Below are 15,415 nucleotides of genomic sequence, written 5' to 3'. Positions count from 1 at the left end.
TCAGGTCCTACAAATTCTTTGGTTTTTCAGCATTTTTGTGTATTTGAACCCTTTCCAACAATGACTGTAATTATCTTTTTACACTGAGGACAACTGAGATACTGCAACTATGCAACTATTACAGAAGGTTCAAATGATGCTCCAAAAGGAAACGCGGTGCATTAAGAACTGGGGGTGAAAACTTTTGGAATTTGAAGAAATTATTTTGTCTTCTGAGAAACATGTAAGTATCTTTTGAAGCTTCTGAATGGTAGAACTAAATAAAAATAATAATAATAAAATATAATGTTTAGGCAAAATAAGAGCGTTTGAACCTTCTGTAATAGTTGCATATGAGTCCCTCTGTTGTCATCAGTGTAAAAAGATGGATCTCAAAATCATACAGTCATTGTTGGAAAGACACAAAAATTCTGAAAAACCAAAGAATTTGTGGGACCTGAAGGATTTTTCCGAAAAACAGCGGGCAGTTTAACTGTTCAGGACAAACATAAATCACAAAAAAATAAATAAATAAATACAGCTGTGGGTCATACAGGTAACAACACAGTATTAAGAATCAAGTCTATGTAATTTCTATGTCTTTTATGTGATTCTGCAAGGTGTATGTAAACTTTTGACTTTAACTGTGTAAGAGTCTGTAGTATAGAGTGCACAATAAGATAAGCTTGTCAAACAAGCTTTGACTTAAGTACTTTAGTAAATTGAGGTGTGCAATGCCTTTAAAAAGCTTTATCTTTAGAAAATTGACACATTTTTCTAACTTAATTGGAATGCTTTTAAAGGGATGTGTGCAGTATCCGCCTTTTCCTGAACACATAAATCTTGCACGGCTTATACCAGAATAATACTTTACATTTCCAATGGTTATAGTCATATTAATGTATTTGTCAAGCAAATAATATAATGTTAAACCTATAAATATATATTAAAAACATGGCGCCATACTTTAATAACTTTACAGTGTCGTAATAACTCACACAATGAACATCTTTTTTGCAATGACCTACTGGTAAAAGTTTAATGTGTGGGTAGATAACATGAAGTGGTTTGATGTAAGCTGCACTGAAAACAAATGGGCGCTCATACACTACATACAGGATGAAGTCTGTGGGATTTTGTCTGTATAATAATAATAAGAGTGCACATAATTTTTACATATTATTTTATTATTTCACGCACAGTATTTTAACTTCAAGGAGTTGCAAGCCATGCTCGTTTTCTCTCTTTCAACATTTGACATAGAAAGCATCATTACACATTAGACTATATCATTACATTTACAGTCATAACATAAATATATAGCATAAGGTAATCTAAATGACACATGCACTCTCTCCCAAAGTGGTCACCATGACTATACATCTTGTGTTTATAACATATTGCAAGAAATCAAATCCTGTTTTTTGTTTGTGTGTTGCATTTTTACATGTTACAATAAATCTTCTCAGCTTTGCAATCACAGGAATAAATTCCATTTTTAATTATTTTAAAGTAGAAAACTGTTATTTTTAAATTGTTATATTTCACAGGATTAAAATCTCACCAAACACAAACTTTTACCAATGATTACTTGATTTACTACACTTAAAGGTTACAAGGATTTTATTGTTGCCATTTCCACACAGTGATGGTAATTCTAAGATCCTTTACAATCTATTAAAACATGCTTGATTCGTTTATTGTGCCACTGACCTTTCTCATGTAAAGTTTTCAACTTTATTGATTGTTATAAAAAAGAAGAGAATTCCGAGTTTCAGTGAATTTAATGTTATATGCATGAATGCTTTACTTAAGAGTTATAATACATCATAATAAAAGTTTTATTCAGTAAAATTATAGTACAGCACAATATTTTCTAAATAAATGTAATCAGAGATGATATTAAATTAAAACTGTATGTAAAAATGTATGCAGTGACAATATTCTGTATATTCTGGCTAATATTTGGCAGTATACATAAGCATAATGTAACATACATGTCAACATTTGGATTTTAAAACCATTTGGTAAAAAGGGTCTAAAAAATCTATAGAGAATTCTGCAAAGTCTGGGAAAGTATGTAATTTTAAATGTAGAATGTGTCGGAACTAGGAGCCCTAACAAAGAGAGCTTCTTATTTTTATAAAAAAAACTAAAAAACTAAAATGGTAAATTTTAAAAAGTTTTAATGTGATCGTTTGAATCGCCCTATTAATAATATGACCAAGTGAGAATATAAAAATGTTTATTATATGTTGTATTACATTTACTATATTTATATTAATAAAATGTACAAATAGATAAAGTACCTGTTATTAAAAACATCATAAAACAGTGTCTAAAACGGTTAGTAATGATCGACCATAAATAGCTTTGTACCTTAAAAAGGCTTCCATGCATTTAATTGCTACATCGTCTACTTCTGGATCAAACTTGTTTGCAAAAAGATGATGTTGCTTCACAATCCATTTCAAGTCCCCAGCTCCATAGACACACACTGCCCGTCTGTGTATCCCAGTGCATGGTGGGTAGGGAGCCCCATTCTTTAGATCTCCTTCATGGTAGCTCCACTTCACCAGCCGAGCAATTGCGTTCATGTCCGATTGCTCATACTTGGCATTTGGAGGATTGGATCCCGGTACCGAAGGCATCCGCTGTAACGTAGCCCACATGTGCTCATCTGGACTGTAGGTGTCTTTCTCCCATTCCATGAAGTTCTGAATCTCTTTGCTTTTGAAGATGTGCTCCACAAACTTTCTTGAAACCACAAAGTAAGCATTTCCTGAGAACATGGGGGTCTTTATTGGTGGAGGGGACTTCTTAACATTGGTCGTCTTTATAACATTCGTAATGTTGTGGTGATACTGCCAGCGCCGGTTTTTGGCCTGTACGGTCTCAGACTCCATGTTGTTCTTTCCGTTCAGGTATTTTAGAGACTGAACTATTTCTGCATTGGTTTTAATGGGGAAATCAGTGCCACAGGTGTTGAGCAGATACTTCCAATGAACAGGTGACTTGAGCAGATCCTTCATGCAGTTGATGTCCGCTTGAACTCGAGACCAGGAGGCGTAGATCACACTCTCCAGTTTGCTGGCCACAAACACATTGGTCAGGCAGGATGTGATGGCTCTCACTGCTTGTTTAAAGATCTCAGGAGACTTCTGGTCCATATGAACACAGTACACATTGTGAGGAGTGTAAATGGCTCTCAGGAGCCTTTCAAACATCTCAATCTTCTCATGGATCACCATGGAGTAAGCAATGGGGAAATCTTTTTCCTCTTTACTGAGAGAAACCGTCAGAAACCCTCTGTCTCGAATGTAGGCTTGACAATCCTTGGTTGCGTTGAGGTAGAATGACTCTGATAGCAGGGATTTTCTTTTTTTAGAGGTCAGGAGCTTCCTGAAAGCATCCTTGTCCACTCCATCCATGTCTCCGTGGATAATAGCAGAACAAGCTTGTAGTTCTCCAACGTCTTGCTTTACTAAGTGTTTCAAGTCCAGCGCTTCCTTATGAGAGCAGTTTGTCCTTCGTCCTGGATAACTCAGCCAGAAAAGGGACACTGATAGGATGGAAATAATTGGCAAAATTCTTTGAATTTCAAGCCTCATTTTCAGGTCTTCAAGATTATAACTTTCCAGAAACAGCTGCCAGTTTTTAATCAGCCTCTCATGTGGCAAGATAATAAAGCTTGTACAAACAGGAAGGGCTTAGCTCCACAATGGCGGTGCTGATGTCACTTACCTGAAATGATGATTTTATGGATGATGGCGATGATTTAAAGTAACAAAAAGTAGTGCGTATCACATCCTACACTCTAAAAAAGTTGGTTGTTGGATGATTGCCAGATGTGGTTACCAGACCTGTAATCTGATATGGGTTTTATGTTCTTTAACTCAAACTGTTTTAATAGCCTATTACAATTCCATTTTATCTAGTGATCCTGTAATCTACAGACTCTGAGCAATTCTGAGCTTTTATTATAATAGTCAAGCAGTAAAAGCAATGGTTTAATATTGCACAAGCTATAGGAGGTTCTAAAGGAAAATGCTTCTGGTGATTATTAAACAGTTGTCATGTTTGCATTTTGGTGTCTCTTATCAGAAGGCAATACAATTGTGGAAGTATAACAAAACTAAAATGTTTCTTGTAGAACTGTACTTTTTTCTGTTAAGTTACATGTTTAATTCCGCCAAAGACACAGCAAAGCAAGACCTTTAGAGCCTGAAGTGAATCTTAGTTGGTTTACACCCCTGCTTTAAAACACAAAACTAATAATTAATGCTTTGGTAATCTTCAGTGCTAACAGAAACATAGTGAAACTAATGTTGAAGCAGTTCTGTTGAGCTGTTAGAGAGACAGCTGTAAAGACATCAGTGTTATTGTCATATACCAGAAGCACTAATCTCTAAATCACTAAATATTCATGGCTATTGTCACTCCCTCGCATACAGCCTTCCTAACACAAAACATGTCTTACAAAAGTTAAATCAATATATTATTTTCTGTGAATGAGTGAACAGGGAGATTTTCACACAGTCTTTTGCTCTAACATGTATTCAAGAAAAAAGATGGCAAGATAGAGTTTCAGAGAATGCAAACAAAGGTGTGCGGATTAAGTAGCCACTTACCTTATTTATTTAGCAAATCCTTTTGAAGCAGGAACTCATTAAAAAAGGAACTTTGATAGTCTTACTTCGAGAAATAATAAGAATAACAAAGTGCAGTAAACGATAATGCTGTTTGCACTACAACCAGTGTGTTCATAATTATAATAATACATTCAAATAATATAAGACATACCAGTTTGCAAAGTCAAGCAGCAAAACAAGCTGTTTTGTAAAGCTAAAAATAGCTGGACATGGATGAGATTGGAAGCAAGACCTATAAAATGTAAAAATGGGACCTATAAAATTTACAAACACCCTTACGGGAAGAAAAAGGTGGATATGTTACTGTTAGCAGTGGGCAGAAGCTATCACAGTAACCTTCCCCTTTCGGAGTTAGAAAAAAAAAATAGTTATAGTGTTCACCTGCTATAAAACAATAAAAATGACAAAAGTGGATGATTTCCAAAATGTAGCATTAAATATAAAATTAATCCATAATAATTTTGGAGCGTTGAAATAAAATGTTAAAAACTTCCAATCAATATATATACATTCAGTATGTCACAAAAGTGAGTACACCCCTCACATTTCAGCAACCATTTTAGTATCTTCTCAAGGAACAATACTATAGAAATGAAACTTGGATATATTTTAGAGTAGTCAATGTGCAGCTTGTATAGCAGTATAGATTTATTGTCCCCTGAAAATTACTCAACATACAGCCATTATTGTCAAAATAGCTGGCAACAAAAGTGAGTACACCCTAAGTGAACTTGCCCAAATTGTCAATATATTGTGTTAGCACCATTGTTATCTGGCACTGCCTTAATCATCCTGGGCATGGAATTGACCAGAGCTGCACAGGTTGTTGCTGGGATCCTCTTCCACTCCTCACGGAGCTGCTGGACGTTAGACACATGGTGCTTCTCCACCTTACGCTCGAGGTTGTCCCACAGGTGCTTAACCCTTTAGCACGTACGATCACACCCGTGTGATTTGTCTTGGCTGGTCCCTGAAGCGTACGATCACACCCGTGTGATTTGTCTTGGCTGGTCCCTGAAGCGTACGATCACACCCGTGTGATTCGAACGTTCGCCGCATCACGTCATCAGCTGCTGAATTCAAATCGGTTTTGGCGCTTTGGCTGGCTCTGAGCCAGATCGGATGCGCTGAGTGCTTGTCATATTATCACAACTATTCAGTGTTTTCAACCATATAATGCTTATTTTAGGTTTCAGACATTTAAATACACATAAGTACTAGCAAAACCCTACATTTATAGTTTGTAAAATACACACTGATGTCTATGGAAGTGGCAATAAAGATCCTACAAATATATTCTGACAACATATTTTATTGATATCATATACAGATTATGTAGGTAACTATAAAGTTAACTCTCCTCTTCTCCCAGCTCACCAGAGACTTACTTTAATGTCTTTCGGGAGAAGAGGATGAATTTGCGTGTTGTTTAATCCCACAGCTCGGATTCAGCGCGAACAAACATGGCGGCGCCCATCACCCGGTATAGATCAACTAACGCGGTCATTATAAAAGTGTTTGAACTTTTAAATACATTTACTTGCACATATTTCGAAATCGGAATATCAGATATTTCATAATATAGTGAGCATGCTTGTGAATATTAAAAATAAAAAACGAAAAACGAAATAAAAGCGATCCATGTGTCTAAGGGGCCGTTCACATGTCGCGCCTAAAACGCGTGGAAAACGCTATGTGCGCCGCTTTCTTCCTTATCAACAAAGCGCTCGGGCGCTTGCGCTCCGGAAGCGTCTGCCGTTTCTAAGCAACCATCAGCTGCGCTCTAGCTCCAAGCCTATGCGTCTCCATGCATTGTTTCTTCTATTAGCGTCAAAATAATGGGGGCTTGACAAATCATAAAGTTCAAGAAATCCCTGGACCACAATGATGAGCTGCTCCTCCATGTTTCTGCTGAGGTTTCAATGTAACGGAAAAACGTGAGGAAGCTGATTGGTTAGTTCATGTCACATGACCTGCGGTGCGCTTGCGACATTCTGAAAGTTGAGATGTTTTTAAATCGATGCGGCGCAGACGCGCCTGGAAAAAACGAGCGCGTCGCACCGCGTGCGCGTCGCGACCGCGTCGCTTCCAATATGCGCGCGCAAGCCGCGCGTCTCCATTTGAAATAACGAACTTGCGCGCGCAAAAGACGCTTCATGTGAACGGCCCCTTACAGTGCTGTTTGGGGCTGCGGTGTGTCACATGACGCGTCGCCATGGAAACAGTAATGCTAAACATTCTAAAATAACGGTCGCCTAAAAAAACTCACTCTTTGGGGTTTGATAGAATATTTTAAACTCACGTGTGAAAAGGTTAATAGGGTTCAGTCTGGAGACATACTTGGCCACCCCATCACCTTCACCTTCAGCTTCCTCAGCAAGGCAGTTGTCATCTTGGTGGTGTGTTTGGGGTTGTAATCATGTTGGCTGTTCTTCCTAGTTTCTGGAGGGAAGGCATCGTGTTCTGCTTCAGAATGTATAGTACATAATGGGATCCATGTTTCCCTCAATGAACTGCAGCTCCCCAGTACCAGCAGCACTCATGCAGCTCCAGACCATGATGCTACCACCACCATGCAAGACACAATTTTCTTGGTACTCCTTACCAGGGCATCGCCACACATGCTGGACACCATCTGAGCCAAACAAGTTTATCTTATTGTCTCATCAGACCACAGGACATGGTTCCAGTAATTCATGCTCTTGGACAGGTTGTCTTCAGCAAACTGTTTGCGAGCTTTCTTGTGAGCCAGCTTCAGATGAGGCTTCCTTCTGGGGCGACGCCTCTGCAAACCGACTTGTTGCAGTGTGCGGCGTACGGTCTGAGCACTGACAAGCTGACCTTCTACTTCTGCAACCTTTAAAGCAATGCTGGCAGCACTCATGCATCTGTTTTTTGAAGCCAGGTTCTGCACCTGAATCGCAAAACGAGTGCTCAGCTTCGTTGATCAACCCTTGCAAGGCCTGTTTCGAATGGAACCCATCTATATAACCTCTTCTTCCTGTACTTACAAGCACTTCCTGTAAACTGGCCGACCCCAGCCACTCCATCGGTCACAGTCTCTCACTTCAGGGCCGTGACAGGTCATACAGAAGCTGTGAAGCCTTTAAACGTGTCTGCTGGACACTCCACAAAATGTCACATGCATTTTGGGGTCAGTAAGATTTATTGATTAACACTTTACAATAAGGTTCCATTTTTAAACTATATTTAATGCATTAACTAACAATGGGCAATACATTGTTACGGTATTTATTAATCTTTGTTAACAAATCTTTGTTAGTTGATGCAAATGCAACTGTTCATTGTTAGTTTGTTAGCTCAGGTCCATTAAGTAAATATATAGATGCAAATTTAGATTTTAATAATGTATTAATAAATGTTGGAATCAACATTAAGACTAATTACTGTACTGTACTGTATTTTTTATTGTTAGTTTGTTTACTAATGTAGTGAACTAATAGTAACAAATAATGTAAAGATAAAGATTTCTGTTTCAAATAAATGCTGTTTCTTTGAACTTTCTAGTAATAAGAGAAACATGAAAAGTGTTTTATAGTTTCTTTAAGAAAAATAATAAATAAATAAACTAAAACAATACATCAGCACCACTGTTTTCAACATTGATAATAATCAGAAATATTTATTGAGCAACAAATCAGCATATTACAATAAATTCTGAAGGATCATATGACAGACTGGAGTAATGATGCTGAAAATTCAGCTTTGACATCACATGAATAAATTTCATTTTAAAATATAATAAAATAGAAAATGGTTTATTTAAATTGTAATAATATTTCATAATATTGCTTCTTTTCTTATTTTTTTCATCAAATAAATGCAGCCTTGTTCAGCATAAAATACTTTTTTTAAAATCTTCCCGACCCCAAACTTTTGAACAGTAGCTGTTCAAAGGTCATAAATTACCAAATGTATGTTGCGTTATTTAACGTTATATTATTGTAGTAATAATTAAGAGAAAATAGATGTGTAAGAAATTAAATCTAGCAGTGTATAATCCCAAAAACATAAACATTATTTTTGCCCCACAGACTCAGATTATCAAGGGATGCATACATAAATGTTCAATCTTTCAGTAAATAAATGGACAATAAATATTATTATTCCCCCTGAAAATCAAAAGTATGGAAGCCCATTACCATGGAATAAAAGGTAATTGCTACTTTATCTCACAGTTTAGATTTTCTTTTTTTTTTTTTAGTTCAGAAGGGGGAAAAAAGTCAGAATTGCGAGTTATATATTCTGAATATTAGGCAGGCATTTACATTTGCATAAAGATACTTGATTGGATACACAAGATTTGAATAAAATTTCTAAAATGTAAATAAAATTAAAATAATCTTGAGCGCACTTTAACCAGCAAATCATATTCTGTTTTTATTTTCATAAATACATGGTGTATTTACATAAATGTTCATTTTTTAAATATATTATAAAGCACAACATTACACACTGATCATGCAAGTAGTTATTGGTCTACAAAAAAAAAACACACAGTTTGCACCATCCTATTAATATTATGACCATCTTTGGATATGTAAATGTTTATATTATACTCTCTGTTACATTTACTGTACAGCCATGAGCGTTACAAGATTCCTATAATATTTGCAAAAATATACAGACAGATTGAACTTATTATTAAAAACATCATAAAACAATGTCTGATTTTTGAACTGTTAGTAATGATCGGCCATAAATAGCTTTGTACCTTAAAAAGGCTTCCATGCATTTGATTGTTACATCGTCTACTTCTGGATCAAACTTGTTTGCCAAAAGATGGTGTTGCCTCACAATCCATTTCAAGTCCCCAGCTCCATAGACACACACTGCCCGTCTGTGTATCCCAGTGCATGGTGGGTAGGAAGCCCCATTCTTTAGATCTCCTTCATGGTAGCTCCACTTCACCAGCCGAGCAATTGCGTTCATGTCAGATTGCTCATACTTGTCATTTGGAGGATTGGATCCTGGAACTGAAGGCATCCGCTGTAACGTAGCCCACATGTGCTCATCTGGACTGTAGGTGTCTTTCTCCCATTCCATGAAGTTCTGAATCTCTTTGCTTTTGAAGATGTGCTCCACAAACTTTCTTGAAACCACGAAGTAAGCATTTCCTGAGAACATGGGTGTCTTTATTGGTGGAGGTGACTTCTTAACATTGGTCGTCTTCACAACGTCTGTGACATTGTGATGATACTGCCAGCGGCCCTTTTTGGACTGTACAGTTTGAGACTCCAAACTGTTCTTTTCATTCAGGTATTTGAGAGACTGAACTATTTCTGCATTGGTTTTAATGGGGAAATCAGCGCCACAGGTGTTGAGCAGATACCTCCACTGAACAGGTGACTTGAGCAGATCCTTCATGCAGTTGATGTCCGCTTGAACTCGAGACCAGGAGGTGTAGATCACGCTCTCCAGTTTGCTGGCCACAAACACGTTATTCAAGCAGGACGTGATGGCTTTTACTGCTTGTTTAAAGATATCAGGGGACTTTTGGTCCATATGAACACAGTACACATTCTGAGGAGTGTAAATGGCTCTCAGGAGCCTTTCAAACATCTCAATCTTCTCGTGGATCACCATGGAGTAAGCAATGGGGAAATCTTTTTCCTCTTCACTGAGAGAAACCGTCAGAAACCCTCTGTCTCGGATGTAGGCTTGACAATCCATAGTTGCATTAAGGTAGAATGACTCTGATAGCAGGGACTTCCTTTTTTTAGAGGCAAGAAGCTTCCTGAAAACCTCCTTGTCCACTCCATCCATGTCTCCGTGGATAATGGCAGAACAAGCTTGCAGTTCCCCAACATCTTGCTTTAGTAAGTAATTTAAGTCAAGTTCTACCTTTTGAGGACAGTTTTTCCTTCGTCCTGGACAGTTCAGCAAGAACAGGAACACTGATAGGATGAAGATAATTTTCAGAATCCTCTGATTTTTAAGCTTCATTTTCAGGTCTTTAAGCTTTTAACTTTTCAGAAACAACTGCCAAGAGAGTAAACCTGTGAAAGTCAGTTATTAATCAGCCTCTCATGTGGCAAGATAGTAAATCTTATTCAAAAAGGAAGAGCAGACCTCTGAAAAGGCAGTAAATAAATGGACTGTGGTGTTGATACCACTTACCTGGAAGATGTGATTATAAAGTATTATAGTAAGCAAGTAATACTGTATCATTAACAAATTATACAGTTTTTGGACACCAAAGATGTTGTGGAAAAAAAAATTTGCGCATTTGCTTTAACGAAGCTCATTGTCTTATCTGGTTCCCAGATCTGTAATCTGATATGGGTTTAATATTCTTTAACTCCAACAGTTTTTATAGCCTATTGAAATTCTAGCTTATCTAGTGGTCTTGTAGTCTACAGACTCTGAGCTTTTGATAGCGTCTTTTGATAGCTATTTTCTGCCTCTTATAAAAACGAAAACAACTGTGGAAGTATAGCAAAGCTGAAATGTTCCTTGTAGAGCTGTACTTGTTCTGTTAAGTTTAATGCCATTTTTCCACTAAAGACACAGCAAAGCAACACCTTTAGAGCTTTAATTGAACTCAAGTTGTTTTCAGTGGTCCACAAAAAATAATAATGAATACTTCGAACATGTCAGACAACAACAGAAACACAGTGATTCTAATGTTAATGCAAAAAAGCTAGACATGCTATAATAGTTCAGAAATAATATTTGCTGACAGTGATCACCCTCAGGCCATCCAAGATTTAGATGAGTTTGTTTCTTTATAAATTTATAGATTACATCATTTGCTCACCAGTAGATTTTCTGTATTGAATAGGTGCCAGAGAGTCCAAACAGCTGATGAAAACATCAGGGCCAGCACCAAGAGGGGCACTTGCTGCTTGCTTTCTCCCCCCTTTCCCTCCCTGCTGCACACAATCAAATTCGAAAGTGAAACTGTTATTTTAGAACGTATCACCTTATTGTTTCAATGGCGACGCATCATGCTTGTCACGTGACACCGCAGCCCCAACAGAGCTGTGACCAAGCGGCAACCTCCCGCTCTCTCTGTTGAAACTAACACGGAAATGACTTAAACTGCAATTCATCGACTGGCCGCTCAATCCCATAGACTCCCGATGTTAAAATGCCAAACTTTACAGCAGAAAAAAATGTTTACAGCCTGGTACAAAAAGTGGTTTTGGTCTATATAACTAATTTTGCCCTTCTTGTCAACTGTGAGGGGGCTGATTTTTTTAAAACTTACCATTTAAGTCAACTCTCTTACCATTAGGCCACAACTGCCCCTAGTTTTCAAATAAGCCTGAAAAAGCTAATTAACTGGGTCAGGTGTGTTCAATTAGGAGATATTGGAGCTAAACACTGCAGGACTGTGGCTCTCCACGAACTGAGTTTGACAATTTTATGTGCTTTTCTGCACAACACGTTACAGAATACTGGACCTAGAAGTTTTTTTGCAGCTTTTTTCCCTTTTTCTTTCCCCCTCCATGGACCTGCCAACTGTGAAGCTTCTCTGCCTGGAGCAGGATCTCTGGAGGATCACACCAGATACTTGTTGGATTTGCCGTGCTAAACTCACTATCTGGTCCAAGGCGATATAACTTTGTCCCTGATATAACTTTGCCACATTTGTGGAGTGAGTGCTGGTGAATAGCAGATTTGCCATTTGCCTAACAGAGGACATTACAATCCCATCCACTGAGGGTGAGCTGCAACTGGCCTCTGATTTAATATTTAAATATTTTCCATCAACCCATCTCAGTTTGTTTCGTCCAGCTCTCCTACGTCACCTCTGCTGGTTTCACCCTGCCCTGAATCTCTGCTGGTTCCTGCCAGCTCTCCTGAGACTCCTACATCTCCTGAGTCTACACTGGTTCAGCGAAACACATGTTCTTCAGTGTTTCCTCCTAGCCTCCCTCTCCCGCCTCCTCTCCTAAAGCCAGCCAGTGGTTCCTGCCAGCCCCTCAGCTCACTCTCAGTCAGGGTCATCTAGGCATTTAGCCTCAACTTGGGTCTTCCAGTCTCCAGCTTCACCTTCAGCCTCCGAATCCCAGACTCCACCTCGGCCCTTCGACTCATTGGCTCTACCTTGGCTCCTTGCTACCTTGTCTGCACCATGGCCTGTCATCCCACTAGCTCCTCCCGGCTCCCTCCGACTCTGCCTCGGTCAGTCATCAACCTTCCTCCGCTACGACTTTCCCCTAATCTGGCTTTGCCTCGTCCCTTCATCCCTCTGGCTCAGTCTGGCTCCTCCTTCCTAACGGCTCCACTGTTGTCCTCAATCGCTCTTGACTGTCAGCTCCACCATGGCCTTCGAGTCCTGCAGTGTCACCCTGGCTCCATGTCTGCTCTGCTCCACCTGGTTCTTCTCCTGCAGTGGCTCAGTTTCTGTCACTCATCCCTTTGGCTCCTGGCACAACCCTGGCTCCTTTCCCCGTCAGATTCACCCTGGTTGCTCCATCCAGTTTCTCTCATGGTTTCCTGGCCTCCATCTGTTCTATGCCCACCTCCAAAGCTCTCCTGTCCTCTCTTCCTCATGTGCTTGACATTTCTACTGTGCAAGGACGTACCTTCAGGGAGTGGGGAGTTCAGTCATATATCTGGTCTGTCTTCTGTTCCATTGTTTCTTTCAAGTGACCTAGTTTTTAGTTTGTCCAGTTAGTTGATCAGTTCCCACCTGTTTCTGTTTCTCTCTCATTACACTGTTATTTAAGCCCTGCGTTTCCCTATGTTAGGGGTCTGGTGTTATTTGTAATTAGTTGTTGTGTTGTGGTTTCTCCTGTATGGTTCCTTTGGTTTTATTATTAGGGACTGCTACACAGTGTCTACACTGGATGTGGTGCGGCACGGCGCGACTCAACTAAGCCCTGACAGTAAACTGATGCCTTATTCTATTTATGAAGTACTGACACAAAGTTCAAATTATTTTTAACAGTCACTTTGTTGTCTAGTGTAGACAGACTTTAGTTGTTGCAAGATGATCAGTGTTTGTGGCCAGAAAACGCACACACAGTTTTCTGGCCATAAATATGTTTTTTTAGAGGTCGGGAGCTTCTTGAAAACATTGTTCTCCACTCCATCCAAGTATCCTTGGATATTAGCAGAACAAGCTAGTAGTTCTCCGACATCTGGCTTTAGTGAGTGATTTAAGACCAGCTCATCCTTGTAAGGACAATTTGTCCTTTGCCTTGGATAATTCATCAGGAGGATGAACATAGTTATGTTCACCAAAGGTCTCATGTTTAGTTCTTTAAGAATATAACTTTCCTGAAACTACTGCCAAATGAGGAAACCTGTGCAAGTAAGGTACAAATTAGCCTCTCTTGTGGCAAGAACAAAGGGGAGGGGCTGAACAAAGTGATAGATTGTTAATGCATAATTGCAATGTTGGTATCACCTACCTGGAGGGTGTGATTGTCCAATATCATGGTCAGTAAGTAATATAATTTTTGAAATAATAAGAATAAAACTGTTGGTCACTTTTATGAAGTTTATAGGCTTGTCTTTTTGTTGTCTTTCTGTCACCAGGTCTGTAGCCTTTCTGCCATGGGTTTATTTTTCTTTAATTTCAAGGGTTTTTTAAAACCTAATTATCCAGTTATTTTCTCACTAAGGACACAGTAAAGAAAGATTTACAGAGGTTGTATTGAGCCCAACTTGTTTTCGTGTTCTACACCCCTGATTTATATATTTATCTATGTGTTCATCTGAAGAAAGAAAGTCATATAAATCTCTAATAGCATGTGTGTAAGTAAATGATTATAACATTTACATTTTTGGGTGGAGTATTCCTGTAAGACAGATGTTAATCTCAAGCTGTGTCCACAGTAATCTCTTATGTATTTACCTGTCTTAGTTATTGCATTTTTTCCTTATTGTATAGTATACGTTGGTATAATATTTGTTGTTTTTATGTACACTTTATAAATAAAACTTGACTTGACCCAGGTAAAACAAACATTTGACGTTAGCAAAGACAATCTTTATTTCTGTGAGTTATTCACCACAAGACAAGTAATGTGTGCCGAGAAGAGAATATTGTCCATTTTGATTTCATGCGCAGACAGCAATACTACCATTACTTATTAGAAATTTTGGATTGTTTGTCTTATGTAGCACGGTTATATTTTAGCAATTGCCAAAATTACATTGTATAGGTCAAAATTATAGATTTTTTCTTTTATGTCAAAAATCATTAGGATATTAATTAAAATTATAATATAAAGTTATTTTGTAAGTTTTGTACCTTAAATATATCAGAACTTAATTTTTGATTAGTAATATGCATTGCTAAGAACTTCATGTGGACAACTTCAAACTTCAAAACTTCTCAGTATTTAGATTTTTTTGCACCCTCAGATTCCAGATTTTCAAATAGTTGTATCTTGGCCAAATATTGCCATATCCTAAAAAAAAACATACATCAATGGAAAGTTTATTTATTCAGCATTCAGATGTTTTATGACTGTTAAGATTAATATTAATTGACAACTTTAAGTCATCACTTTTGTGATCAGTGTTTCACATAGTTGGTCACTGGTCCTTGACACTTTTATTTTCTGAATTAACAGAGGTGTAGCAAAGTCTACGTCTACGTTTTTTTTAATAAAAATTTATTGTCAATGTTCAGTCACCATTATTGTGATTAGTGTTCCATATAGTTGGTTGCTTGGTCCTTTTTGAATAGTTTTTGTTTGGCTCTTGTAATCATCATGCTTGATTGATCCTATCAATATATTTACATTTTAATATTTTGCAAAATGAAACCTGTGATACAAAGTGAGATTCAAGCCAAG

The 15,415-nt window shown here is 38.0% G+C and overlaps 2 protein-coding genes across 2 annotated transcripts; both read right to left on the bottom strand.

The window, feature by feature from the left end:
• Positions 1-2,207: 2,207 nt before the first annotated feature.
• On the bottom strand, positions 2,208-3,590 carry LOC141301935 (beta-1,3-galactosyl-O-glycosyl-glycoprotein beta-1,6-N-acetylglucosaminyltransferase 3-like). Its single transcript, XM_073832138.1, has one exon. It carries the CDS (start codon positions 3,588-3,590, stop codon positions 2,304-2,306), a length of 1,287 nt encoding a protein of 428 aa, XP_073688239.1. The 3' UTR covers positions 2,208-2,303.
• A 5,715-nt stretch (positions 3,591-9,305) lies between these two features.
• On the bottom strand, positions 9,306-10,598 carry LOC141302043 (beta-1,3-galactosyl-O-glycosyl-glycoprotein beta-1,6-N-acetylglucosaminyltransferase 3-like). Its single transcript, XM_073832240.1, has one exon. The coding sequence runs from the start codon at positions 10,596-10,598 to the stop codon at positions 9,306-9,308; it is 1,293 nt and encodes a 430-aa protein (XP_073688341.1).
• Positions 10,599-15,415: the final 4,817 nt, after the last annotated feature.

This window comes from Garra rufa, chromosome 25 (assembly GCF_049309525.1).
Source record: "Garra rufa chromosome 25, GarRuf1.0, whole genome shotgun sequence".
NCBI lineage: Eukaryota > Metazoa > Chordata > Actinopteri > Cypriniformes > Cyprinidae > Garra > Garra rufa.
This window is presented reverse-complemented; position numbering and strand designations above follow the sequence as displayed.